We start from the raw sequence: 27,333 nt of genomic DNA, 5'->3' as shown, positions 1-27,333 counted from the left end.
CTCTGTAGAAACATATGGTGCTGGCAGAAGGGAAAAAAGCAGGATTCAACTGGAGAGGTTTGATGGTGCAGGTTCCTGCATTGTTGTTACGAGTGTCCTTGTGTGAAGAGCAGCTGAGAAAAGTAAGGAGTTCCAAAAGTAAAGCGTGCAAAAGTAAGGAGTGCTAAACAAAAGCCCCAGCCCAGCTGAAATGTTTTTATTGTATGTGTTCTCCCACAGGTGCTGCACATAATTTACCTGCTCTGGTTTTATGGGGAATAGATGAAGATCGTGACTAACTCAATGTCCAATATGCTGCTGTTGATTTCTAGCAATTAGATCCCGTTCTGGAAGAAAATGTAATTTCAGATGCAGTGTGTGATTTCAAGTGTGTGTGAGTGTAAAATCTTTTGTGAATGAACTTTGGGGATGAGGGTGCCAGTCCTTTCACCTTATGACTGTATAAAAGCTGAACACCGTTAGTGTGAGTGCTTGGCCATGCCCTGCCAGGAAGCGCTAGATTAAGCTGTGACAATGGGAAAACAAGACCAGACCTAAACCTGGCTCTGCTGGAGCCCTGCCAGGTAAGGACAGAAGAGAGAAGGAGGGCAGGTTAAAGAGTTAAAAGCCGTGTCGGTGCAGCAGCGTTTCCTCCACCCCGGGGCTGCAGAGCTGCAACCTGAGCGGGAGCTGCCCTTGGTGGTGGTGGTGGCCGCTGTGACATTTCCTAACAACTGGTTTCTAACCCCCCCCCTTTAGGTGATGGTTTCAGAAGCGTTGGGCAACCGTTCAGAGAAGGTCCAGGGGAGCTGATGCAGGTAAGCCAGGCTGGACCCAGTCGGCCTCACGCTGGGAATTCTGTGTTTGCACAAGGGCGAAGGGGAGGAAGCCCCGGGAGGTGGTCTCTGACCCTGCGGGACGCGGGGGGACCGCGGCGGGGACCGCGGCTGCGCTGCGGGGTGAGGCGGGGCTGCGGGGCCTGGGCGGGGGGGGGTAAAATTAAAAACAAAAACAAAAAATACCCCCGCCTAAGCACCCTAAAGAACGACTCACGGGGGGTGGGCGGGCAGGATGCGACTGCCCGGGGGGAAACCTCCCCTTCCCCGGGGCGGAGCGGGGCCTCCCTCCCTCCTTCCATCCCTCCGTCCCTCCTTCCTTCCCTCCCTCCTTCCCTCGCTGCCGCCGCCGGAGCGGAACCGAAAGCGAAGGCGGCGCCGGGCGGCCCCGCTCCGGCCCCGCGGGCAGCGCAGCGCGGCGGCGGCTCCGGGGGCTGCGGGGGCCGGTCCCCTCCCGCCAGGTCGGTGGCTGCGGGGGCGGGCGGGGAGGCCGGGCGGGCCCGGCCGGGGGATGCGCCCGCGGCTGCGGAGACAAAGCCGCGCCCGGAGGGACCGGGCCGGGCGTGGGCGGCCGGGGCCGGGGCCGGGGATGCCCTGCAAGGAAAACGGCACCGCCTCACCCGGGGCTCTCCCGCGGGGCCCGCAGCCGGCCTGGCCGGGGATTTTGGCGCTGGGGGATCGGCGCTGGCATTTCCCCATCCCGTTGCGGGGGGGGCCCGACAGACGTCCCGCTCCCGCTCGCCTCCGGCCGCCCACCAGCCCCGACATGTGCCGGTGGTACCCGCTGGGCTGGCAGCATCCCGGGCTTGGGGATGGGACAAGGTGGTGGCTGTTCCCACGACACCGGGTGACCCGCAGACCCCATGGGGCTCGGAGCAGGGGGACCTGGGACAGTTAGGGCGTGGGGTTGGGAAAAAGGGGTTTTTTAAGGTTGAGGGGCAAGTGAGAGGCTGGGAGAAGATGGAGCGATGGCACTGGCAGCGTGACTGTGTATAGGGGACAGGTCTCTTTAGGAGAAGCCACAGGTTGGGTTGCTGCGAGTGACTAAGTGTGGTCAGGAGGTGGGATGCAGCTCTTCTGGAGCACCAGGAGCGTGGAGGTAACAGCAAAGACCAAAAGCAGTGGTGGGATGACCGCTGAAAGCTGGTGCGATGGGGCTGTGGGCTGATGCACAGTGCTGCAGGAGCAGAAACCAGCCCTGGGGACAGGACCAAGGTGTCCTCGGGGCCAGGGGACCATGCTGGGGAGGGGATGAGTGATGGCTGTGAGCTAGAGCTGCCTTCATGGCCCCTTGTCAGACAGGCGGCCCCTCTCCCACTTAATTTGGGAAAAACAGGTAATAAAACCCAAGAGCCCATCCCTGAGAGCACTGCGAGGGGTGTCTGATCGACCAGCGCTGTTCCAGGGAAGGTGGCTGTTATCAGATTGGGGAGGTAATTTGAAGAAGGCTTTGCTTTCAACTCAGCCCTAATGTCTTCTAAGTGGTGTTCACAAAGTGCAGAGCCGCTCTCTTTTCCGCTCTCGTGGCCATCGCGGGCTGGAGCTGTTGTTTCCAGGAGAGCCGGGAGCCGCTCGGCAGCGCTGGACAAGGTGATGGCGGTACCTGAGCTGATCCCGGCCCGTGCTCAGCGCCATGGCCAGAGCTTAACGCTCTTGCTTGAGTTGCTTAAGTAATGTTAGGTAGTCTCATCAAGATTATAACAATATGTTCTTTGACTCCTATTGAAATCTGCCACTGGGTTGCATGCTGTTACAATGCTACCAGCCCTGTTTTGTGTTTTTTTTTCCTAATTCTTTCCACCCTGTGTTGGATGGGCCAGGCAGCACAAGAGGCTCTTCCATTTGCTTTGGGGGTGATGAAAAGCTTTGCTGCTTGGGCACAGGGACATGGCACAGGTGGGGGCTGGGCGCCTGTTCCCAGTATCTCGTTATTTTGGGTGTCCTCTGACTTCTAGAGAAGCTGCTGTGAAATTTTTTTCCATTAAAAGTCAAGCGGGGATGCATATGGTCTTTGTATACTACAGTGACTAATATATTTCTGGCAAGGTCTGCGCTCACCCGTAGGAAGGGAAACTGTGATCGATGCCCCCATTGCTGCAGATGACACTGCTCTTGGCACTGGCGTTCCCACCGCTGACAGTGGCCGGGGAAAGCAAAATAGCCACTGGACTCTGCCCAGCGAGAGCCGACAACTGCTCCGGTTAACTTTTAACCACAGGCCTTCGGTGGTAGCAGGGGGAGGATCCTCTGTGAGTAAAATCAGCCTTAGTTTAGGTGGTTTGCATTCAGCTTTCTTACGAAGAGCTTTTTTTGCAGTGCGTTAGCTGATCCCCGTGGAAGGATGGATGGAGGTGTCATTGCTGGAGCTGCCACCAAGTCTGACTCCTTTGAGAGGGTCCGACCCTGACACTGTGTCTGGCTTTGCCAGAGGGAAGCACACGGGGTAGAGAAACAGCTCTAGGGAGGGGAAGACAACCCAGCACGTCCATACGCTCTGATTTAAACCTGTGCAGCTGCAAACTGTCTTCTTTGCATACCCCGAAATCGGTCCGTGTGTTCCCAACCGCATCGTGCGGGGACCACGCAGGGACCACGCGCTCACAGCAGAGCTGGGGCGGCAGGAGGGGGCTGCAAAAATCACTTCTCCCTTGCAGGGGCTGGTTTTGCTCACATTTGTTTCTGCTAAAGCCACGTGGACGCTGAGCGAGAGGGAGAGCCGCTGCCAGGGCTTCACAGACCTCTTTTCATTTTAATATCCCTCTCCTTGCTGAATTAGATGCGAGACTGATTGCTTCGATAATCCTGCCGCAGCCGGTATGGGTTATATATGGATTGCAGCCAAAAGCTGTGCCGATAAATCATTCCTATACACCAGGCTGTTATATTTCCTGAGGATTTCGTGGGCATGTGCTGCTCGCTTTTACATAAGGATCTGCTGGAGTTCATACCAGAATGTGCCGCTTTTCCCCAGCCAAGGATCCCGGCGGGTTGGTGGAGCCGAAGCCCCCTGGCTGTACTTTCCCTCTTTGGGTTTATTACCCCCATTTCAGCTATTTTGGATTTCCTTTTGGCTGGGAATACAGCTGTTCTGCTCCTCCTCGGTCTCCTGTGTACTTATTAAGGAGAACCAGTTGTGTTATTGTTTGCAGTTGTCCCACGGGGCTGTGTTCAATGGGGGATCCCACTGTTGCGTTTCCCTCGGGGAAGGTATCATCTCACAGGACCATTTTTGCAACACCCTGTGCTTGGCCCCTTTGCACACATGCAAAGGGAAAAAACGCTCTGATTTGCCACGTTAGCCGGCGATACGGTGGTGCTTGGCTGACTTTTAGCCTGTTTACAGAGCCCAGGGAAGCCTACTTGAATTAATCAGCCTTGATATGTTTATCCTGGTCAAGCCAATTAACTCCCACTGGCCAGGGCACGCTCTGCTCTCAAGTGTGGCTGAGACTTTATAACTCCATTCTACTCTGGTCCACCAAAGTTTGGCATGAACTCTTGGATGCAGGCGATGCTCTGAGGGCCAGACAGGATGCCCGGCCGTGTTGTGCCCGCGCTGGGGGCCGGTGCCATGGCTGGCGATGCTCCTGGGGTGGCTTCATCCCAGGGCCACCCCACCGAGCTGCCTTTTTTGGTGTGGCGGCGGTGCACGGTAAGGGTAGAGGGCACGGTGTTCGGGATCGGCCCCGGCTTCGAGGGACGGCTATTTATATGTGCCTGCTGGCGAGGTGCCCAAAGCAAGCCAAGCAAATGGGAACCAACCTCGAGATGCATCCCTGTGGGTTCGGAATAAACGGGGCAGGGGGGGCTGCTTGTTTATTTTAATCTGTTATGGGAGTGCATTAAAACACGCTCCGGTGGCCGCCAGCAGCACTGGGAGGGAATTTTGCAGCCGTGACGCCCAAGACACAGAGTTCCAGCTGAGTTTGGCTGGTGGGTCTGGGCTCGCTCGCCCAGCAAAGCCCCAGCCGGGAGCCGATTCAGCCCCGCGAAACAAGGCGTTTCTGAAATAGTTTGTCCTTGTTGCTGTTCGTTGGCTTATTTATAGCCTTCGCATCCCCTGCGTTTCTCTGCGCCTCGAAGCAGCGAGCAGTGCTGGGTCGGCTTTAGCTCCGGGCCAGTCCCACTCGGGCAACAAAAGCTCCGGTTTATAGATTTGTGTTGAAAACAGCAATTAGGCCATTGCGGAGCCTCGAGGAAGGGGGAGACAATTTGATTTCTGTACTTGACCCGTAATTTCTGCTGGGCTGATTCAGAGCGGTTGTGCTGCGGGCGCATCACGGAAACTTCAATGGAGCTGAGCGGAGCTAATTTTAACCAGCCGCCTCGCCGAGGTGTGGGAACCAGGCAGAAAAACGCCTCAAACCTCGTTCCTGCTTCTGGCCTGTTTGTTTCAGGATGTTTCTTTTTCTTGCTTCAGTGGCAACTTGTTAACCTAGAAATTAAAACCAGCGCTGGCATCACAGCAGGGAAGAGAGATGGTTTACAACCAAACGAGCACTGAACTGTCCTGGCTGCTGTTGGGTGTCTGGCGTGTGTGAATTACACCATTTCCTCCCTTTCTTTATTTATTAATTGTGTATATATGTATTTTTTTAAATCCTCTGTTGCTAACAGCATTGTTTTCTTATTCATCTCAAGGTTCAGGAACCTAATTTTTGCACAGAAGGCTGTAGGGAACCCAGGTTGAAGAAGAAAAATTGCCGGCAATGCCGGGCTGCGGGAGGAGGCAGTGAGCTGGGGGGCTGATCCTGCACCCTGCGCTTGGTAAGCTGGTCCCTGTGCCCACGAACTGCGTCGTTCGGGGCGTATTTGGCTGAAATGTGCTCCTTGCAACTGCGGGGCTGAGCAGTTGGAACACCGAGTGGTGTTCATGCCGGCAGAGCGCAGGGCATGGTCCTGCCCCTGTAAATACCCCATCTGGAGTATTTCTGTAGCGGAGATGATGGGGTTGTTATTCCCTGGGGGTGTTTAAATAAAGGGAGTGGAAGCAGCAGCCTCAGAGCTGAAGCTGGACCCTGCCAGGGCTGATGTACAACCCTGGGGCCATCCTGTGCAGCTTTACCATCCCCTATGGGATTAATAAATTAATCTGTAGAGTAACGACCGGCGGGAGGAAATGCCGCTCTCTGAGCCGCGCTGTGTTCGCAGGTGTGCGCCCCCGCCGCAGCGTGGCCGGGATGAGGCCGTGGGTCACACCATGCCATCATGCGTCCCCGGCAGCTCGCCCCCCCCACGGCCCCTCTGCGGTGACAGCGGCTGCGGCCACCGCGCGCCCGGGCTGCTGCGGGACCCCCCTGCGCTGAGCGCCCCCCGCCCCGGCATGGCCTCGCTCATTGTGGTGACCGAGTACGAGGTGACGGGGAGCGCGAGCGAGGAGGAGGAGATGAACGCGCCCGTCGGCGAGGGTTTTGGGGACGGCCGGGAGCCGAGGGCGAAGCTGCAGCTCTCCGGGCGCAAGCTGTCCCTGCAGGAGCGGCCGCAGCCGGCCCGCTCGCCCGGGAATGGCGACGGCGCCAACGAACGCTTCATCTACCCGTCCCTCCCTTACTCTCCGGTGACGTCCCCGCACTCCTCCCCGCGGCTGCCGCGGCGGCCGACGGTCGAGTCGAACCGCGTGTCCATCACGGGACTCCAGGTGAGGGGGAATTGTGGCTGCTCCTGTGGTTCTGCCCCTGTCCACCTGGTTTCTGCACCCATGGCTTTGCTTCTCGCTTGTTTATTTGGGATAAAACCCCATGGCCTATCCACAGATACGTGGTGGGAGGTGGTGGGATGTCCTGGTCCATCCTGGGCCTTGGGGACAGCCCTCGGGGAGGTGGGACCCAGCGGCTTAGCGTAATTTCCACCTTTAGAATCACAGAGTCATTTTGATTGGAAAAGACCCTCAAGATCATCAAGTCCAACCATTAACCCACCCCTGGCACTGCCCCACGTCCCTGAGAACCTCATCTACATCTGTCCAACCCTCCAGGGATGGTGACTCCAGCACTGCCCTGGGCAGCCTGTTCAATGCCCCACAGCCCTTTGGGGAAGGAATTGTTCCCAGCCTCCCCTGGCACAACTTGAGCCCATTTCCTCTGCTCCTGGCGCTTGTTCCTGGGGAGCAGAGCCCGACCCCCCCTGGCTCCAAGCTCCTTTCAGGCAGTTCAGAGATCAGAAGGTCTCCCCTCAGCTCCTGTTCTCCAGCTGAACCCCCCAGCTCCATCAGCTCCTCCTTTTGCAGATGCCTCCAGCTTTCACAGCTGCGTTTTGGGGAAGCCAGCAGCATGCCATGATTTTGCTTTTTCCCCCTTAAAAAGAGACACCTCCTGAGATCTAAAGAGCAAAAGGCCCTGCCCGCCCCCCACCTGCCAGCGCTGACAGAAACCAGGCAGCTGCTTTGCCCATAAGAAATAAAAATACTCAGCACCGGCTTGCTGGTGTTAAAGCCCCTGGGGCTCTCTCGGCCGCTGGTCCCCACCGCCACCCGCCCGTCCTGCACTCTCGTTCCACATGAGCGGACAATATTGCCTGCCCGCCCGTTAACATTTGCAATTAGCTGTCTATAAACATGCCGACGCGTGGCCGGGCGGCTGCTGTTTATGGCTCATGAGTCGAATGTCCAGCCCGGGGCGGGTGCAGAGCAGAACTGGGTGTGAGTGTGCAGAGAGAGTTTTGCTGGAGATTCCAAAGGAGAAGAGCGAGCAGCGGTTTTGTGGCTCACGTCGCATCCCTCCCCTCTCCCCACAGGACTGTGTGCAGCTCAACCAGTACAAGCTTAAGGATGAGATCGGGAAGGTGAATATTTGTTGGATTTGAGGTGGGACGGGGGTGTTTGGGACAGGAGGGCGCTGGGCTCTCTTTTGCTGTTGAGCTGCTGGGATGGCGATTTCAGCCGCTCACAACGGCAGCTCGGCTGTCTCCTCAGTCTCCCTGGGTGGTGCCAATTGAATTGTATATGGTTTTTTTTAATTATTATTAATATCCCTCCTTCCTCTCCCTCCCACAAAACGGGGACATTTGAACATGTGCTTTGCCGGCGCTGTGATGCCAGCCCCTGCATCCCACTACCCCTGGCACTGCCCGCCGGCTCCGTGATCCCAGCGGGGTTTGCGGAGGGGCCCAGAGCTGGGTTTGGTGCTGTGGGGTGTTCTTTCGGATTGTCCCTAACTGGTCCCCATGGCTGTACCCCCTTTAGGGCTCCTACGGCGTGGTGAAGCTGGCCTACAATGAGGACGATAACACTTACTATGTGAGTAGTGCGGTCCCCGGAGCGCATAGCGGGGTGGGTGGGATGGGGACAGATCCCCCCATGACTCCCTGCCCCACTCCATGCCAGCCCCATCCCACCAGCCCAAATTTATCCTTGGTTTTCCCCAAATCCCACATTTTTTTCCCCGCTCTTGCAGGCAATGAAGGTTCTCTCCAAAAAGAAGCTGATGAGACAAGCGGGTTTCCCCCGTAAGTGGTGCAAAAGCTTCAGGGTGGAGGATGCTTTGGGGACCACGGGGGCTCATCCCTGACCCAACACCCATCTTTTCCTTTCCCATAGGCCGCCCACCACCCCGCGGGGCCAAAGCCGCCCCCGAGGGCTGCCTGCAGCCCCGCGGGCCCATCGAACAGGTCTACCAGGAGATCGCCATCCTCAAGAAGCTGGACCACCCCAACGTGGTGAAGCTGGTGGAGGTGAGAACCGGGGAGACCCCTCCCCAAACCCACCCCTGGTTCAAAGGAGCCTGGATGCTGCGGGGATGGGCGTCACATCGGCTCGGGCGGAGGAGAGTGACCGCAGAGCGGCTCATGTTTTCTCTGCTTTAAAAGGGTTTTTATTCCCCACCATCCCTAAAGGATTTTTTTCCTTCCCTGCTCAGAAAGGGAAATGCAGAAACATGTTGGTTCCTCAGAGGAAACCAGCGCTCAGATGGGGTTTGGGGGAGGAACCGGGGTTTCCATGTGGTGCAACCGTCCTGCCCTCCGCCCACTGCCTGTATGAAACGGTCCAAAAATTAAGAATTAAGGATGTGGAGGCTGGAGTTTATTTGGCTCATGAGTCAGATGATGCTTCCTGTGTGTTTTAAATATTTACTTCCTTGAAGTGCATCTATATCTCTGGCCTCTTTTCCCCCCCCCACATCCCTTCTGGGTATAAGCTCAGAGATTAGCAGACCACACTAATGGTGCAGATGGTGCAGAACTGAGATGGCTGCTAAATAAATAAATCACCATGTTTAATTTACAAGGTTTTTTAGTGTTGTTTAATTGCCTTTCTGGTTCTTTCGGCAGGTCCTGGATGACCCCAGCGAGGATCACCTGTACATGGGTAACTGCACTCGGTGGGCGTCAGGGGTTGGGGTTTGCTGCCAAAAAGGGTTCTCCATGTGTTTTTTGGGGGGGCTACGTGCACAGTTGGGTCTTTCCTCTGGAGGATGTAGGACCTGGATGTGCTGGAGGAGCAAATCCCCTGTAACAGTCGGAGCGAACAGGATCCAGTCTGGGTTGGGAAAGGAAACACAGGAGCTTTATAGCACTTTATAGGCTTTAATTCGGCATCGGGGCTGCTTTGCCATGAGAGGCACCAGCATTTGTGTTCTCAGCTTTGAAGCTGGGCTGCTAGAAAGTAGTTTTGTTTCTTTGGCTTCAAGAACAAGGAACGTGTTAATTATCCACGGTACAAACGAGCTCCTGCCCAATCTGTCTTGCAGACTGCGGCAGTTTGCTTGATGCAAAGACACAGGCTTTTGGAGGAGGCGTTTTCTTTCCATCAGTTGTGTTCAGCCTGAACTGGCGGAGGAGTGTGCGATGCCTTCATGGCCAAGCGCAGGGGTTTGCTCAGGGCCTGACCTTGGCCTTGCAGGCAAACCGAGGGGTTAGTGAGCTGTTGGGTGGGTGCTGCGTGATGCTGAAGCTGCAGCGCTGCTAAGGTAGTTGGCAGCATCCCCTTAATTGAAAATGGAAGCAAGCAAAATGCCATATGCCTTGCATAAGATGGCAATCTCCTTTTAAAAAAAACCAAAAAATTAGAATTTTTGTCATTAAAATAACAGCTTTTGTGCCGAGACTGTGCTCGTAGGAGCTCTAACCTGTAAGCGATCCATAATCACCTTCTCTTTTGCGTTGCAGTGTTTGAACTGGTGAAGCAAGGGTGAGTGTTGAATTCCACATTTAAACCTCCCAAAGCGTGAGGCGGGTTTGCGGGTGTTTCAGCTCAGATAGCTGAGGCGGGTGTGGGACGCAGAGGCCATGGTGGGTCCCCTATGGTTTTGGGTAGCACCTCCCCAGCCCAGTTACAGTTGTGTACACCCCGTATGTGCCTGCGTTTGGGGCCACGTGCTGCCACCGGCTGGTGGCAAAGCCTCTGGGACCAGTTCCAGTGCATCTGGACGGGGAACGAGGTCCATTCTCTGTCGCCTTCGCAGCCCCGTGATGGAAATCCCAACCTTGAAACCTCTCAGCGAGGACCAGGCTCGCTTCTACTTCCAGGATCTGATCAAGGGCATTGAATACTGTGAGTGTCTATGCAAAAAGGATGGGATTTCTTATTTTTATTTGTTTTCTAAACACCTGGGGCTGGACTTTCTGCTGGTGTATGGGGTTGTTTTCGGTGGTGCTACGGCACGGGGGTTTCGAAGCTGGGGCTGGTCGCGGTGTTAGCAAAAAGGCCACATGGGGCTTCGTGGCTCCATTGCCCAGCCCGGTACTGCTGCTGAATCGCTTCTCTTTCCTTCGGCTGCAGTGCACTACCAAAAGATAATCCACCGGGACATTAAACCTTCCAACCTCCTCGTGGGGGAAGACGGGCACGTCAAGATTGCTGACTTCGGAGTGAGCAACGAGTTCAAGGGGGCCGATGCCCTCTTAACCAACACGGTGGGCACCCCCGCCTTCATGGCCCCGGAGACGCTCTCGGAAACCAGGAAAATCTTCTCCGGAAAGGTCTTTAACAGGAATTGGAGGGGTTTTGGTGTAACGTTCCTTGCCCACACTGTTGCAGGTGTAACTGTGCTTTCTTCGCTCTGCAGGCTTTGGATGTCTGGGCCATGGGGATCACGCTGTACTGCTTTGTGTTTGGGCAGGTAAGGAGGTGGATTTTTCAGTGCCATTGGTGTTCCAGGGGGTTTTGCCTTGTGCTGGGTACGCGGTGGGGTCTGCACCCTGCAGCCCAGTTCGAGCAGTCGGGTATCGCCGAGGGGGATGGGGACACGTGGGTAGGAATGGGAAACTTCTGCCTGTCCCCAGGATGGATGCAGCCAAAGGGCCGCGCTTCCCGCTTTTCCCAGGGGAAATCCCTGTGCCTGGCCAGATTTTTTTAGGAGAGGAGCTATTGTAGTAATATGATCATTTTTAGTCAAATGATATTTTCATAGCTTTTAAAAGAATAATTTGGTATAATAGGAAACCTTCCGGTATTTCCCTATAACTGGCTCCTTTCTGTCCTTCAAACCCTACGAGATCCCGATGCTTGACTGGCTGCCGCTTCCTAACAGAGGTCATTGCTTTTCTCGTTGCTCTTTTTCTTCGCGGTAGTGCCCTTTTATGGACGAAAGGATCCTGAGTTTACACAATAAAATCAAGACCCAAACGCTGGAGTTCCCAGACCAGTAAGTACTCAAAAAAGAACCAACCCAAAACAAACCACAAACCTCTCAGCCCTTATTTTGAAGCTCATTTGAGCTGTTTCTCAGACACTGCCTGCGTGGGGCTTGCCCTGCTCTGATGTACATTTGCAAAACTCGGGCTCTGAGCCCTTCTGTTGGCCCTTGGCCCTGGAAAACTTCCGTTGTATTGAACGTGAAAACAACATCTCTGGGATTGCAGTTGCCAAAGAAGGAGCGATAGAAGTTGCAGAGGCATTTGAGGGAACAGATTAACCTCTGCAGTTGCTGCCTGTTGGGTTTTAGCCTGGGTGGAATTGGTATCGGGCTCTCCCAGCCTTATACATGCAATATCATGCTCTGGATTGCCCAGAAAGGGGATATTTTGGTTCCCTGGGGGGTTTGGGAAGGGAAGAGCTACATGGCACCTGCGTACACAAGTAACCAGAGCTTCATCCATCCCTTTCCCCACCTCATGTCTCCCCTCTCCTTTCCCCAGGCCAGAAGTTACAGACTTCTTGAAGGATTTGATTACACGGATGTTGGATAAAAATCCCGAAACTAGGATTTCAGTCCCAGAAATCAAGGTAGTGACCCAATTCTCCGGTGCTGGCTGTGACTTCGCTTCTGTCGGGTTCTCCTTGCTCGGCTCGGTTTTTCGGGAGTCAGTTTGGTCGCGCCAGGGTAGGTCCTCCCTGTGCCCAGGGCCCCTGGGCAGGTAAGTCCCAGCTCCTTCCCCTCCTCTGGGACCTGCTCAGCTTTGGGACCTTTGGTGCCTACACAAGTCACAGGCAAAAGGAAATCCCCTGAGTACAGTATTTCCTCTGCTACCAGGAAAGTACTGTGAAACAGCCTTTGGCAGGAGATTTCTGGTCCTTCGCCCCTGCGGGAGCCTGGAAGGGGCGAGAAGCTGAGAAAATGGAGACCAAGGTAGGGGGAAAGGATTGCGGGGGAACTGCTGAACCGTTTTGTGCTCCTCCTGCAGCCACCCAAGATGCCAGGTGTGTGGGCAAGGAGAAGGAGAGTTTCTGCCTTCTGTCGTGCATTAATTCAGGTCCAGGACTAGGGCTCGGTGGGTCTCCCCATCACTACTGCTCATACGTATGGTCTGGAATAAATTGCTCCTGTGTCTTAGTGTTGTCTTATCCGTAAGATGAGAGTGAAAGCAGATCTTCCCTACAACCCACTGAGATGCTCAGTGCCGTAGGTCACCCAGGCTATTGCTCGGTTGCGTAGATGGGGCCAGCGCTGGCTCCAGACGAGCTGCACCACAGCATTTTCTGCTCCAGGCTGAGCCGTTACTGGTGGCACTGGGGTAAGGTGGCTCACCGGTGAGATGGAACATCCCTCCCCTGCTCCCTGGTATTTCAGGAGCACATAGGGGCCGTAGCTTGGGCGGGGAGATGCGTTTGCCAGGGCTGTGTTGTTTGAGTTATGAGAAAGAGGAAATCGCTCCTGACAGGCTGTGTTATTCATTGAAGTTGCACCCTTGGGTCACCAAGAACGGAGCGGAGCTGCTGCCCACGGAGGATGAGAACTGCACCCTCGTTGAGGTGACAGAGGAGGAGGTGGAGAATTCAGTCAAGCACATCCCCAGCCTGGCCACCGTGGTGAGTACGAGGGAGATGATGGTTTGTGGATGCACAGCGGGGTCCGTGCTGCCTCCTCGGTCAGTCCTGAGCAGCCGGAGTTTGATGCCGAAGCGGGTAGAATTCAAGCAAAGACTTCCCTGCTCTTGGAAACAAGTGCTGCAAGATGGGGCTCAGCATCTCACTGGAGGTGGCTGTACCTCCTGGTGTGGGGGAATATTTCACAGTGGTCCCGTCAGTGAGTTGCTGGTCTCCACGCTTGAGTTGGCTGCCTAAATACCCCTGTATTTGCTCAGGGCAAAAGAGCGTCTGGTCCAGGACCTGCTGGTGCCCGGGAGCGGGTGTTTTGGCCGGGCACGAGGAGCTCCCGCCTGCTCTGCCCATCCGGCCGCAGGGGCTGCGGGAGCTCCCCGGGCTGGAGGTTTATCTGGGCCATGGCGTGTGCCAGCCCCCGCCAGGAGCTATTCTGGGTGAATTCATCTCATCTCTTTTCAAGCTGATATTTTTATTCTCTGCAGCCCACTGTGGTGGCGGTGAGAACCACAGTGTAACCCTGCCCTGCGTGGAAAGTGAAATCTTCTTTTGGGTTTTGAACCTAATGGTTTCTTTGTGCGCCTGCTAGCCCTTACGCTAGGAGAAACAGTGAGAGACCGTTCTCATTTCCCTGGCATGGCATTATCTGCCTGTAGACACCCAGGCTGTGATTTTTTGAAGTACAGATCTCCCTTTGAAGCCCCTTTTCTATCTTGTGGCTGTGCCCGCATCTGTCTCCGCGTCTGGAGCTCGCTCTCTTGCTTTGGTGCCCTGCAGAAGCCTCTTCAACCACAGACACGTTAATATGTAAACGTGCCTTGTGCTGCTCAAGCTGAAAAAGCAGATCTTGCTCTAAGGAGATCCCCATTGATGAGGGGTTTTTCCCCGTTTCTCCTGTTGGGAGGTGACTTGCTGCGATGCTCCCAGCCCTGTTGAAAATCCAGGTGTGTTCAGCACAGCTCAGGGCTTTTACTGTGACTCTCGCCTCTTAAATAACTCACCACCTCCAGGCAGAGCCTGTATTTTCCCATTTGCATTTGCTCTTCACAATTACCCTCCGGTGCCTGATCTTTGTGCATCCAACTGCAGCATTAATACTTGAGTAGGAGATTCATGTGGCTTTGACTCTTGCATAAAATGCCTTCCCCCGTGGGACCCCGTTGTCATGTGTGTTTCAGTCGTGTAAGGACTCTCGGTGCAGCGCGGTGAGCAGATAAATGAGGCGCAGAGGGATGAGAAGCACTATCGGCTGAAGTCAGGGGTTCCCAGAATGGGGTGCACATGCCAAGAGAGGGTCCAGTGCTGCTCACGTTGTTCTCTTGCTCCCACCAGGAAAATAAGTTTGGGGATCCCTGGGAACAGCCCCGACACTCGCTCTGTTCCCAGCAGGCTCCGATGGCAGCTGACGCTGGGTAGCTTTGTGTTTTGCAGCCAAAGCGAGACAAACAGCCCATTTTCCGACTTGATTTTGGTAAACATTAAGGCAAAGTTGTGCCGGTTCCTTCCTTCCCCTCTCCCTTTTCAATGAGGTTTTTTTTCTGCCAGGTAATGACAGGGAACTACGAATTTGCAGGTACTGGATGCAGGGATCAGTAAAACCTACTTCTGGGGGAGAAAATCTGCCAGCCGTGGCTTTGCTCACCTTTGCAGCCTCTCACACCCCGCGCGGCTCTCGTCTGCGCGTTCACTTGTTGCACTGCAGGTTTCAGATGAGGATGCAGCTCCTGTATGAAGCAACTGGAGACGTGTAAATGTGTTTCCTTCTGTGGTTTTGTTGTCTTGGTTTTGTTTCTTTTTTTGTTTTAAGAGAGCTTTGACTTATTTTCGCTAGTTCTCTTAGTTACCTGGTCATGAAGGTTGGATGTTGCTGTTGCTCTCGAATGAAAGGAACGCGATAGCACCCCTGACAAACTCCAATCTGGTCTTGCAGATCTTGGTGAAAACGATGATCCGGAAGCGATCCTTCGGGAACCCATTCGAGGGGAGTCGCAGGGAGGAGCGGTCGCTGTCCGCCCCGGGGAACTTGCTGCCGTAAGCCTCATCGTGGCCTGAAAGGACATTTGTAGCTTGTCTTATGCTCTGGGAATTACTGTAAAGCACAGGAGGAGGATTCGAGGAGCTGGGCTTTCAATCTTTCGTGTGGGGCCGCAACTGGGTTGTTCACACACCCTCTGTCTGACCTATAACTGCTTTGGGGGATGATTTTTATGACCCGGCATATCCTGCTCCTCCGATGGCCTGAAAAGCATCTTTTTATGGTGCTCACAGCCTGTTCCAGGGGAGCGGGGGGGGGTCCCGTGGTGGGGAAGGAGCAGATGCTGCTGCTCAGTGTCTGCGTTGCCTTTATCTGCGACACTAAGCAAGTGTTTTATTTCCTTTCCAAGCAGGAAACAAGGCAGTGAAGATAATCTGAAATGCAACGACTTGCCCAACGTGGGAGAGGAGGAACTTCTTTCGTGAACATCAGCTTCACGGTTCTGTTGAGCGACTTGGCCCGGGGCACGTTATAAAGTGCGCAGCTGAGGATGTGCAGCATGAACAGAGCCTACAGCAAACACAGCATGACACGACGCTATTTCAGTATAGTGCTGGATGTAGAGCTTACATAGCAGCATGTTCTAAGACATCCGACTACTTGTCATAGACATTGAACATCTCCAATCGCTGGGACTGCTGACTTCGTGTGGACAGGTGCTGGCTGATAGCGCAGAGGTGAGCTACCATGCTGAGCAGCAACAGTGCTTTGCAAAAAAAAAGGCATTTGGAACTGCTTTTACCTGGTGTTAATGCCAAATAATTTCCAGGGACTCACGCCAGCATCCCAGGGGTGTTGTACGTCTGTCGCATAGTGGCACGCACAACATAAAACTACACGTGCGCACTTGGAGAGTTCACGACCTGCCGGGAATGTTGTTGCATCTATTCCTCGTCGTTCTGGTTTGTTTTTAATTGACACCTTTTTAACTGCATGGGAACAAAGCAAAAATCCACCTTTTCAGCTTTTTAAAGAATGCCTACCTTTGTGAGCTGACTTGTAGTAAACAGCATCTTTGGGACGTTCAGAAAGTGAGGTTAATTACCTCCTAAGGTAATGAATACCTTTCCTAAGGTCTTGATGTGACTAGGACTTGGTAAGCTGAGTATTCAGTGCACGAAAGGAAATGGAATTTAAGGGCTTAAGTTCAGTTTGAACTATTTTTGCTGCAGACATATGAGTGAAAGGTGGTGTTAGGCTGAATGTTTGTTTTGAACAGCAGAGAAAGCACTAACAACAGTTTGTTTCTAAATCTTTTACTTGATCTAGGTAGATATATTATTAAATATAAAATTCAGGGTAAAATCCTTCACTTCCATGTACATTACATGGTTTACTACAATTAAAAATAATACAACTTATGCTATTTTTTAAGTATAGACTTAGGGCTCGCTTAGAACTTGAGATCTTAATGAAATACTTAGGTTAGCTAGTAATTTTCAAAGAAACTTTTGTTTTCCAAACTCTTAATCTGGATTTTGGGGCCAATGCTATGTATTTTTTGCCAGTTCGTTACCAGTAATTTGTGAATGCCTGTGGATCAGAGGCTCATTAGTAAATTAAGTGTATACCTAATTCATGGATTGTTTCTTATGAAGAGCTCTTTCACCGTCAGTCAGATTACTGACTTATTTTGTGGTGCTTGTAAAAAAAACAATTAGTAATCTATCGTGTGGTGGGAGAGATTCTGATGTCCAGCCTCACTTTCCCAAGTGTTCCGTGCTCGGAAAAAGCTGGAGAAGGGCAGAGTGTGGGTGAGCTGGAGAGCAGTCAGGGTTTGCTTGAGGAAAGGGCTCACGGTGAGTGTTGTTTCGGGGATGGCGCTGGGGTGAAGGTCTGAGCTGTCCTCAGTCTGCTGTGCTTGTGTGACCTTGACTGAGGCGTTTAACGTGATTGTACCTGAAATGGGGAGGATTTCAATGTCCCCAGCATGTAAGGGAATGCTAAGATGTAATTCTTTGCTTTGAGGAGGAAGACGCCGGAGTGACCCCAGGATTTTGGTTAATGCTTGCTGACCCTGGCCACGGGTGGCCTGCCTTTAGGTGACTGTCCCCTTGTCTTCCTCCACTTCAGTCACTGCGAGCAGCAGAGTGCTGAGCTCCTTGGCCCTGCTGCAGTCAGACCTGGCCTGGTAATGCCTGGTTAGGACGGGTCTGCGTTAAAGCCAGTGTAGCGTTAGCAAGCGCGCAGGTGCCTACACAAACCGTCCCTTACAGCTTTTGATCACTTGAAGCGATGCTCCCCCTAAAGCGCAATTTATTATGGAAATGTTGCGCTGCTGGCCTCTCTCCAAAGCCAGTGACGCTGGTTGGTGGTTTAGGAGCAGTGTTACGGAGTCTGGAGCCATAAGACACGCACTGTTTCCCTCCCGTTTTAGTCCGCAGCGATGCCAAAGCCCTGCAGCTTCAGTTATGGCAAAACCAAACAGGTCACTTGGGTGCCAGCACCACTGCGGCTGCCTGCGCCCCTTCCTAAACAGGACTTGGCACTGCGGAAACGCGTGTGGGCGGGCAGCGCGGTTCTCTAACCTTGTCAATGGACTCGTTCTGCCAAAAATCCCAAAAAACCACAGGGGATCTGATTATTTATAGCTGGTGCATAGTAATGTGTGTGGTGCGTGTTGTTAGAGGTGAGTTGTAGAGATGCTCTGTGCTGCGTAGCTCCGGTTTGTGCCGTGCCAGGTGCCCAGCGAGACGGTTTACATTTACCAAACAGGCTTGCCAGGTGCAAGACAGCTTCTAAACAGATATTACCAGGGATCAGTGTCTGACGGCTCGCAGGGACTGGGTTTGGTTCATAAGCATCCTAAAGCTCAGCACTTCCCTGAGGCAATCCCTGAAATGATGGCTCTTAGTGCCGGCTGCAGCCAAATGCACATTTCTGAAAGAAACTCGCTGTAGACTTGTCTTGTTGATTAGTTCTGTGGAAAGCAGAAAGCGTGGCTGTGTGAGGAAGAGTTATCTAAATGCATGACCTGTTAGAGAAGCTGTACTGTACATATATATATATAAATATATATAAAAATCTGCTCAGTTCCCTCCCTGCCGTTCCTTAGTAGCGAAGCTCGCTGTTTTCTTAGAGTGAAGTAAACATTTTGCTTGTGCCTTGGAACTGGGCTACAGCTCCATTTCCCCAACTCCCTCCCTTTCAAGCAAGCCCGGTGCTGACTGCAGGCTGAGCGGCGGGTACGAAGCCTTTTTTTGGCTCTGAAAGCACACAGGGAAGCACTAAGGGGAAACCAGCCTCTTGTCTCAGTAGTTTTTCTTGGTGGTCCCCTCCTACCTATCAGGCAAGGGATCTGTTTATTTTCTAAGGTCCTGAACTGTTGCTGATTTTTATACTGTTCGTTTAAATGACCAAGGCTTGTGTTTCATTCCTACCCTGTTATTATGCATTTAACTTTTATCAGGTGTATCAAGTTTAAATACTGTGTATTTACCACTTTTAAATTATATTACATAAGGAAAAAAAAACAACCAACAAACAACTAAGTGTTTTTCCACACAACTGTTCAAGCTTCTCTGTACAAGTTGAAATAAATGACATGCAACCAAACCCAGAGTTAGTTAATCCACTGGAACCATTATCCTGTTTGACTGGCCTTTATCAAGCTGTGAGTGTTTGCTTGTTGGGAAAGGAATCTGAAAGCACCTTCCTGTGTTAGTGACGTCTGGTGCTCAACCACAACCAGGGATTTTGGGCAAAGTTGAGCCCACAGTGGCTCAAGCCACTGAGTAATCCAAACTGAGCCATTCCTGTGCACAGAGCGCAGCGCTGACTCTTGGAAAGGCACCGAGTAGTGACACTCAGCAGCAGGGAAATAAAAATGTTAATACTGTAGCAAAGCCACCACCCTGCTGGCAAAAAGGCAGCAAAGCCCCAGGCAGGATGCTGGTGGTACGGAATAGGTGCCAGGGCTCTGTAACACTAGAAAAGGTTCAGAGAACAGGAAGGGCTGTACCTTGTGTGCCAGTGTGATCAGCAAAGATGCTCACGGCCATGTGAAAAGCCAACAAATTCACTTAAATTTTGTAAACCCATTAAGTGCAGCAGCCCAGAGACAGGGTCTGGGGGTGAACAGCATGGGAGGTATGTCAGGGAACAACAGAATCATATGATTGTGTCAGTTGGATCACTGTGGCCAACCGTTAACCCAGCACTCAAGTCCACCTCTAAACCCCATCTGCAAGAAACTCAAATTTCTTCTGAGCAGCCACGCCAGTCTAACCCACCCTGACCACTCATTTTCAGCTGGGACGGGGTTTTAATGCAACAGAGAAGGTGACAGGAGAACCAAGGTGGAGCAGCAGCTGTAGTTGCAGCAGCAGCTGTAGTTGCAGCAGCACTGGCCGAGAGGATCAGGAGGCAAAGCGGGCAGCAGCACGGGCTCAGGCAGCTCTCCTCTAGCAGTCGGGATCTGTGTAAAACGAAGACTGTTCACTGTTCCTAGGGAAAAATAAAACAAGCAAAAACCCAGCTTGCAGAACTCCAACTCGGCTGAGAGAAGGTAGTATTTTATTTAAAGAAAGTAAATTTTGAAGTGGTACCATAAAAATTACACAAGCAGGAAAAAAAAATCACAACATCAGTAACCAGTAAGGCATTTCCCACAGTGCAATGGAAGCAGACACTGTTTTGCCTCGGGCTGTGGCCACTGGAGCTTGGAGACACTATTAAATAGTAGGCATGGGCTCAGCTAAGCATCGCAGCACTTCAGGACACAGAAAAGTGATTTGATAACAGCAAGGAGCTGCCCTCCCAAGGTTTGGCAACACCTGGCAGGGGCCATGTTCACCGTGAGGAAGAATGTTGTGCTTGTTCCCCTGTGCTCTCTGCTACTGGGGAGCTCAGGGAAAGGACTGTCACAAGAATGTCAGAGCAGTCCCCGTCCCAGGCTCAGGCAGTGCAGAGGCCTGGCATAAAAGCACAATTCTCCCTCTGTGCTTAGTGCAATTAACCTGAAAAGACAGCAGACCCAGTTCTGCTCTCTGGGGGTTGGCTTCAGCCAGCAAAAGCAGTGAAGAAGGTCCCCTTCTCAGGTTTGTTCCCCCTTTCTTCCAACGAAGAGAGAGGTTGGACTCATGGCAGGGTCAGACTAACGTTCAACAGCAGCAGTTGGCGCTGTAGCAGCAGGTCAGGAGTTTGTGCCGTATGTCTCAATGAGACCCTGCAAGGATCAGAGATTACAGTTCTCTGCCAGAGAACTCTTCTTTCCCCCCATCCCTCTCCCATAAAACCCTCTGCACAGACAAGCTACTCTCTGCTACTCAGACTTTCCACTTCCAGTGCCACAAGGTCTTTTGATTCAGAAATCCACTCTCTGCAACACTTCCCACCAAGCACAAAGCTGCAGGGCCAAGCTGTACCCTCAGCACCAGTGAAGCAACCCTACTAAATCCTCTACTGGCCAGATGGATCAAATTTGCCAAGAACTGCAAACCAAAAAAGAGATGCAGTGGGAGCATGACAAGTTCTTGAACATTCACTTCCCTCTACAAGAGTGGTTGCCCAGGAAACATGCCAGTATTTGTTTCTACTGCTCCACCCTGCAACAGCTTTGAGGTAAAAATGAACTTCTCTGAGGAAAACAGTTTCCTCAGAGCTGTGGTTCAAAATCTCTGTTTGATGTGGACTTTCTAAATCCTGTTTCAGGATCTCTCCAGAGTCAGAGGAGGAACCAACTTTGACTTCACTCTGACTTCAGTGATGCTTACCAGTTCATCATCCTCCACATATTTGTATTTCTTCTCTCGATAGTAGTATCTCTTCTTCATGCAATACAGAACAAAAATGTCACACAGCACTGTTGCCTAGCAGAGATTGAAAGAGTTTAAGACAATGATCCTCAGAACTGAGTCACTAATCCAGAATTGGGTCCAAGTGCAGACAGTGTCACTTACCACGCCAAACAGTGCTAAGCCAGAGCCAATGTTAACCATTGTAGGAATTACATCAAATTTTCCTGCCTAGAAGACAGTTACAAAGGTGAATATGTTTTTCAGTATCTCTGAAAGTCCTCACCGCAAGACCTTCAGGAATTAAGTCACCCTACCTTTCCAAACACTATGACATCAAAGCGGATGCCGTAAGCTTTGATGAGTGTCCGTGATTCAGTGCCCTTAGGATCCTTGTAGTATTTCGCAAACCTGGAGAAAATACAGATCAGAGCTTAGCTGGTAGTTTTGAGGCTGCTTATGTGATCATACAACATCCAGGTGTGTCCCCCATCCCAAGAGGATGGGCTAAACATTGGCACAAGCCCCACATGATGGATGGAGAGTTCATGCAGGCAAGCACACACAGGAGAAAATCCTGGAACAGGCAAATTTAAGGCAGCAGTTAGCACAAGGCAAATCAGGAAACTTGCAAAGCACAAGAAGGGGTGAAAGTTATCTTCAGTAGGGGAGCAGAAGGACAGACAGGCAGAAATTCAGCTACACATGAGAATGGGGCAAGCAGAGGCTGCAGAAGTGCAGGCAGCCACGAGAGGGCAGGGCCAGGAGCAGCAGAGAGGGAGGCAGCAGAGCTCAGCTCAGCTCAGCCTGGCATGCGAAGGTTGCTCATCCCCCAGGCAAATGACAGGGAAAAGAGATAAGAACAAGTAAGTGGGATCAGACTTACTCTGCCACATGGTTCACTAAGCCAGGAGGAGGAAGAGAAGAGGATGGAAGAGAAAAGGAAGGATTGGTAAGGGATGCACCAACGTCTGGAATTAGCAAGAGCACTTCAGAACCCACACCAGCCAGGCTGCAATATCCTCCAACTGGACTGGCCCAGCACCCCAATACCTGCAGGCCTGGCACTTCCCAAACGCACACTTGTCCTTGTCTACGTGACAGCAGCTTCTCAGTGAATTAATTCGAGTTACCGCAAAAGAGATCTCCTGTCCTAAGTGAGAGTTTGTGACTCTAGAAACAACCATAACCCTGAGCTGTGCTTCCTCATGAGCAGGACCATGGCAAGGATCTTGGCAAGGTGGCCAATCTGTACTATTACAGCTCTGAGTCTGGATGCAACCAGCTAATCAGCTGTGTTGGTGGTTTTACTGGAGGTGCGGGACCTACCCATACTGGCCAGAATGTCTATGTGGTGGTGGATGCCAGGATATTCCTGGTGCTGATATGGTCTTAAACTGACAGAGCCACTTTCTAGAGGTTTTTCCCTCATGCATGGCAAAGAAGGTGCTTCAGTCTCCCACAGCCCAGCCCTGTCAGCGCACCCTGACACAGCCCGCTCCCACACTGCCATGCCACGGGAGGCTGGCCCAAACCATCACCCAAATACGACTCAGACACTCTGGTGCAGTCAGTGGAGCTTCACTGCCTTTCCTCTTCTGCTGCGGTTTGCACACACTGAGGATCAAACCTCCTCTATGTTTTACAGCATCACAGAAACTCTCCAAGTTTTACAGCATAATCGGAAGTCCAAGCACTACCTGCAACTGCCAGAGGAGCACAGACACAGGCGCAGGGACACCAGGTGCCCTCTGCAGCCACATTACCTGAAGTTGTAGCCAAGTGAGACGGTGTGGGCAGGGTCCGTGTTGTCGAGGCGTCGGAAGGAGTACTCCGGCACACAGAGGGAAGCAGACCTGTCAAGGTTGCAGTCCCAGTTGATCTGCAGTGCCATGACGCCACCCTGCCAAGTGGAGAAGAGGAGAAGGTGAGCAGTCCAGGTGCCAGGGCAGGCCAGCTCTAGGCTCCCTGCTGACCAGGACCCTGATTTACTGGCCCATATCCCAGTCCCAAGCAAACATCCTTCTTGCTGCCACAGGAGGATCTTGTACATGTCCCTTACAACATCAGCCAAGGCCAAATATATGTTAAGTAGAGTTGACTCCAGTCCTTCTGGCCAGAGCAACTCTTCCTTCTGCAGCTCCTCTGTGTCCTGTGGCTTGTTCCACCAGGCAGAGGGGGACAACCACCTACTGCTCCTCTTCTACACAGCTGAACCCTGAGAAAAGGGTCGGTCAAATACCTTCACGGCCATCTCCTCGAAGTTCTGCCCTGCAGCTTCAACTATTTGCCCCAAGCGAAAGATAGGGCAGAAGGGATCTGTCTGGGAGTCATAGATGCACTTCCTGAGGTAGCTGGAGTTGATACTGGGGAGGATGTTTCGCCTACAGGAGAATAAAAATATAAGATCTGTTGCATCTTCTTTCACTCCTCCAGCTCCCCTTTACTGTCCAAGAGACCAGACAGATCCATGCCTCAATGCCCCACACACGATTTACTTGCTGAAGTTGAACTTGGGATACAAAATGTTGTTCTTCACCAGAATGGTGAAGTTCTCAGCTTCTTGCAGTAACGCTGGCCTACAAAACAAGAGGAAAATACACCATTTTCACATAAATTTTCATAAAAAGGACTCTGCAGGATCCTTGGTGATGACCTCTTCAGCTTTTCCCAATAGTACCTCACATTGAGAAACAAGAGTTGTGTGTCACCAACCTCCTTTCAGGAGGGCCGCTGCAGAGTAGGAAGACAAAGCACTCACCTGGGTACAACACTGTCATCCTCCACAGGGCACCACGCAAAGACTTCACAGGTCTTGACGCTGTTATTGTAGGTTACGCACTCCCCAGTCTGGATGCCTGGAGAAACATGTGAATGAAGTATACCATGGAGCAAAAATACAGACACAGCATTTGTCCTGTGATATCTCCTCACTCCATAAGGTGAAAGAGATATGCTCAGAGGTGAAATGCCAGTACCAAGACCCCCATTATCTTTCATTGCAATTTGTGGTGCAGTTTCAGAGAAATTGGCATCAGGGTCTTTTTCTGAGTCAAATCCTCATCTACATGAAATAATGCTTCATGGTCTCAAGGTCTTGAAAAAGCCCTCACACTGTTTGCTAATCCAAAGCACACATCTATCCAGCATCCACCCAACATATTCTAAGCCCATCTGCTCTCGCCTAGAAGAAAAATCTGAGCTTCTCTTTCAGTTCTTTTAGCTATGAGAGAATGAGAACAAGGAGACCAAAGCGAAATGCTGCTTCCTTCACAAGAGGGAAGGCACAGCACAGAGGTATCACAACACAGACTGAAAGGAGCCCTTGCAGCAGGTTCTTACCGCCGCTGTAGATGTTGACATACCCTGGGACACAATCCTTATTCACCTTGCACTCTGTAGTATCGTCTGGAAGCTGGAGAGGAACAATAATTACACTAAACTCTACAAACTCTGTCCCTCACACTCCCACCCACAAAAGGCAGGATCAAAGCAGGTCCTGTACCTACATCTGGGCAGTAGTCTTGGCGCTGATTCAGTGTCAGTATCGCGTTGGTCATGACAAACACAGTGTTCTCTGCCTGAATATGCAAAACAAAGGAATTTAAGAGTGACAGCCTGCAAAGAATGTCCAAAGCACTGCACCAAATGTCTTCGTTGACAGAGCCCAAACAGCCCACCGAGGAGGCTTGGACAGTGCTGGTGTAGCACTAAAGGAGCAGATTCCCACATGTATTGCCTGATGCCATTGCCTTTAGGCAGAGGAAGGACTGTGGGACTAGCAACCCTTTCTGTCCTCCCACTCGGTCTGAATTTCCTCATTTATATTACGAAAACAGAGATCACACAGCTCCTCAGGGGAGTCACAGGGCAGGAGCAGAGATAAAGTTCTTCCAGCTGCAAGTCTCAGCACAACTCCCACTCTTTTTTTTTTTTTTTTTTCAATATATCTATTAGAAACTTGACCAGTCCTGGTTTGTTTCTCCAGGGAGCACCACTGGCTATATCTGTCACTTTTTTGTGCACCACATCTCATGCGGACCAAGTGACCAACAACCAGCAGTTTGGCCGTGCCTGCCAACCCCAAAGTCCACCACATATTGCTCTCACAGCACAGATTCCTAGTCAATCAGTAACTACAGCAATACCTCCTCCTCAGTTCCAGACCAAGTACTTGTAGGCTATTCCTGGGGTTTGTGCCAACAAGTTAGCTTGGAGTTGTTTGCTTTACAAAGCAGTAAGGAAGACGACATGTGGTTATTGCTGCAATTCTTTCCTTAAGCCTGCAAAATTCTCCATCCTGTGCAAGCACACACGCACACTTTTCTTGACACAAGCTTCCCTGGGGCTGGTGATGCAGGTGCTCAGCGTGATTTGCAACCAAGCAAAACCGCTTCCTTTTCTCATATCAAGCCCGTGTTGAAGTTGCTCCAGACCTCAGTGAACTTTGGCAGCTGTTGGTCAGAAAACCCTCCCCGGGCAGGTGAAAGCGACTGATACCTGAGGAGGGATGACATAGTCGGCCACATCCCAGATCCTGGCTCCCAGGGCGGACGTGTTCGTCAGCGCTACTCCTTTCACCTTCATGGTTACGGAACTGACCACAGAGTCTGTTTCCTGGTAGCCTTTCTCCCACAAAAAGACCCAGCTGCAAGAAAAGGACCGAAGAAAGCAACAACAAAAAGCAGATAAACAACATCAAGCAGCACAGGCAGTGGGAATTTCTCCTTTTTTTTCATGTGTCACCTGAAAGGCCCGGACCAGGTAGTTTCACTGTGCGTCCTAGCAGTGTCCCTTCTGATTCTTTTTCAGAGGGGTTTGGCAGGGTGTAGTTATTGCTTTTAAGCACACCCTGTCTGGGTGAACGATCACCCTCCGGAGGGGCCCCGTCCTGCCCGCGGCTGCCCCAAAGCAGCCCCACAACCCCTGTTACACTGTCACCCCTCGGCACCGGCACCCTCAGCCGGCGCTTCCCGCTCGCCCATCCCTGACAGACAACGGGGTTCCGGGAGCTGTCCCCCCGTCCTGCCCCGAGTGAGGCGGCCGGTTCCCGCCCCTCGGCCCCGCTGAGGCGCTGCCCGGCCCCTCAGGCAGCCGCGCCGGGACCCCCGTCGCCTGCAGCTCCGTCTGCTCTGCGGGTCCCCCCGGGGCGGGACGCGGCCAGAGCTGCCCGCTCACCCGATCACGTAGGCGAGGATGGCGAGCTGCACCCCGCGGTTGAGGAGCCCCACTTTGCGGCTGCGGATCAGCACGATGCGGGGGGTGTCGTACTCGAAGAGAAAGCTGTGGAGAGCCCCACACGCCACCATGGCGGCGGGCGGCGAGGGCGGGCGGGAATCCCCCGCAGGCCGGGCAGCGGCTGCCGCAGCCCCGCGGGGACACAGCGCCTCGAGCAGCCCGCAGAGCGGCCCCGCAGCCCCGGGGCTTGTATCGGGGCTTGTACCGGGGCTTGTACCGGGGCTTGTACCGGCTCCTGATTGCCGGCCCTCCCCGCCACCTGCGGGCGACTCCGACAGCCGCCGGCCCTGCCCGCGGCCCAAGTGTGGAGAGCGGAAGCGCGGAGGCGCCGCAGGCTCTCCCTGGGCTGTTTGGGGCAGGGAAAATAGGTTCATCGCCGCCCTCAGCCCTTTGGGGCTGCCCGGGCTGAGCCGGGGCTCGGCAGGCAGCGCTGGGCTCGGCCCTGAGGGCTCCTGCCGCCGGGGCTCTGCCGGGTGTGGGTCTGGGGGCGGGAAGAGCAGGTGTGGGGGGTCATCCTGGGGTGGATGCTCTCGTCCTACTTCGGGAGATTTTTTTCTCGTATTTCTCATTGTTAGCAATTCTAAGGGGAGTTTTTCACCTCCACACTTATCAGACATGAGTCAAAATTACCTGTGAGTCTGCTGCTGGGCTATTGGAGCACCTCCCTTATGAAGAAAGGCTGAGGGAGCTGGGTCTCTTTAGTTTGGAGAAGAGCAAACTAAGGGGGGACCTTATTAATGTTTATAAATATATAAAGGGTGAGTGCCATGAGGATGGAGCCAGGCTCTTCTCGGTGGCAAACAGTGATAGGACAAGGGGTAATGGGATCAAGCTGGAACACAAGAGGTTCCACTTAAATTTGAGAAGAAACTTCTTCTCAGTAAGGGTGACAGACACTGGAACAGGCTGCCCAGGGGGGTTGTGGAGTCTCCTTCTCTGGAGACATTCAAAACCCGCCTGGACATGTTCCTGTGCGACCTCACCTGGGCGTTCCTGCTCCAGCAGGGGGATTGGACTAGATGATCTTTTGAGGTCCCTTCCAATCCCAAACATACTGTGATACTGTGTGATACTGTGATTAAGGCTCACGAAGCTGGACAGACAACCTCGCACAAGGGCCATCCTCACACCGAGACGTAACGTGCAGCCAGATCAGGGCAAGGTCAGAGCATCTGCCTGCAAAAGAGAGCAGAAGCAACGTAAAACTGCCACCCTCCCATCCGCAATGAGCAAATCCTTTATTTATCCTCTTGCAGAATTAATCTTTGCTATAACAGCAGAGATCTGCACCACCTAATTCATGCACCTTCCACC

The 27,333-nt window shown here is 52.7% G+C and overlaps 2 protein-coding genes across 6 annotated transcripts; one reads left to right on the top strand and one right to left on the bottom strand.

The window, feature by feature from the left end:
- Nucleotides 1-671: 671 nt before the first annotated feature.
- On the top strand, nt 672-18,071 carry CAMKK2 (calcium/calmodulin dependent protein kinase kinase 2). Of its 4 annotated transcripts, none has more exons than XM_082066185.1 (18): nt 672-797; nt 5,457-5,582; nt 5,967-6,453; nt 7,548-7,595; nt 7,996-8,049; nt 8,207-8,258; nt 8,350-8,483; nt 9,081-9,117; nt 9,918-9,939; nt 10,214-10,302; nt 10,531-10,730; nt 10,817-10,870; nt 11,322-11,395; nt 11,889-11,976; nt 12,224-12,319; nt 12,871-12,999; nt 14,942-15,042; nt 15,399-18,071. In XM_082066185.1, exons 3-18 carry the CDS (start codon nt 6,016-6,018, stop codon nt 15,469-15,471), a joined length of 1,689 nt encoding a protein of 562 aa, XP_081922311.1. In that variant the 5' UTR covers nt 672-797; nt 5,457-5,582; nt 5,967-6,015; the 3' UTR covers nt 15,472-18,071. The 4 variants fall into 4 exon arrangements, 3 of the variants coding, with proteins under 3 accessions (XP_081922311.1, XP_081922310.1, XP_081922312.1); XM_082066184.1 differs by lacking the exon at nt 672-797 and adding an exon at nt 1,146-1,276; XR_014185456.1 differs by lacking the exons at nt 672-797; nt 15,399-18,071 and adding an exon at nt 1,146-1,276 and having other exon boundaries at nt 12,852-12,999; nt 14,942-15,041.
- Nucleotides 18,072-18,653: 582 nt separating this feature from the next.
- P2RX4 (purinergic receptor P2X 4) lies at nt 18,654-26,318 on the bottom strand. Of its 2 annotated transcripts, none has more exons than XM_082066188.1 (12): nt 25,960-26,318; nt 25,282-25,429; nt 24,291-24,362; nt 24,124-24,196; nt 23,543-23,639; nt 23,280-23,360; nt 23,024-23,165; nt 22,548-22,684; nt 21,099-21,192; nt 20,947-21,012; nt 20,761-20,856; nt 18,654-19,492 (listed from the first exon to the last, which is right to left on the bottom strand). In XM_082066188.1, exons 1-12 carry the CDS (start codon nt 26,088-26,090, stop codon nt 19,484-19,486), a joined length of 1,146 nt encoding a protein of 381 aa, XP_081922314.1. In that variant the 5' UTR covers nt 26,091-26,318; the 3' UTR covers nt 18,654-19,483. The 2 variants fall into 2 exon arrangements, with proteins under 2 accessions (XP_081922314.1, XP_081922313.1); XM_082066187.1 differs by lacking the exon at nt 18,654-19,492 and adding an exon at nt 19,540-20,213.
- Between the last annotated feature and the right edge of the window lie 1,015 nt (nt 26,319-27,333).

Source organism: Streptopelia decaocto (genome assembly GCF_964273445.1).
Source record: "Streptopelia decaocto genome assembly, chromosome: 15".
In the NCBI taxonomy this organism is placed as follows: domain Eukaryota; kingdom Metazoa; phylum Chordata; class Aves; order Columbiformes; family Columbidae; genus Streptopelia; species Streptopelia decaocto.
Note: the sequence above shows the minus strand (reverse complement) of the source record. Positions and strands in the feature narration are given on the sequence as shown.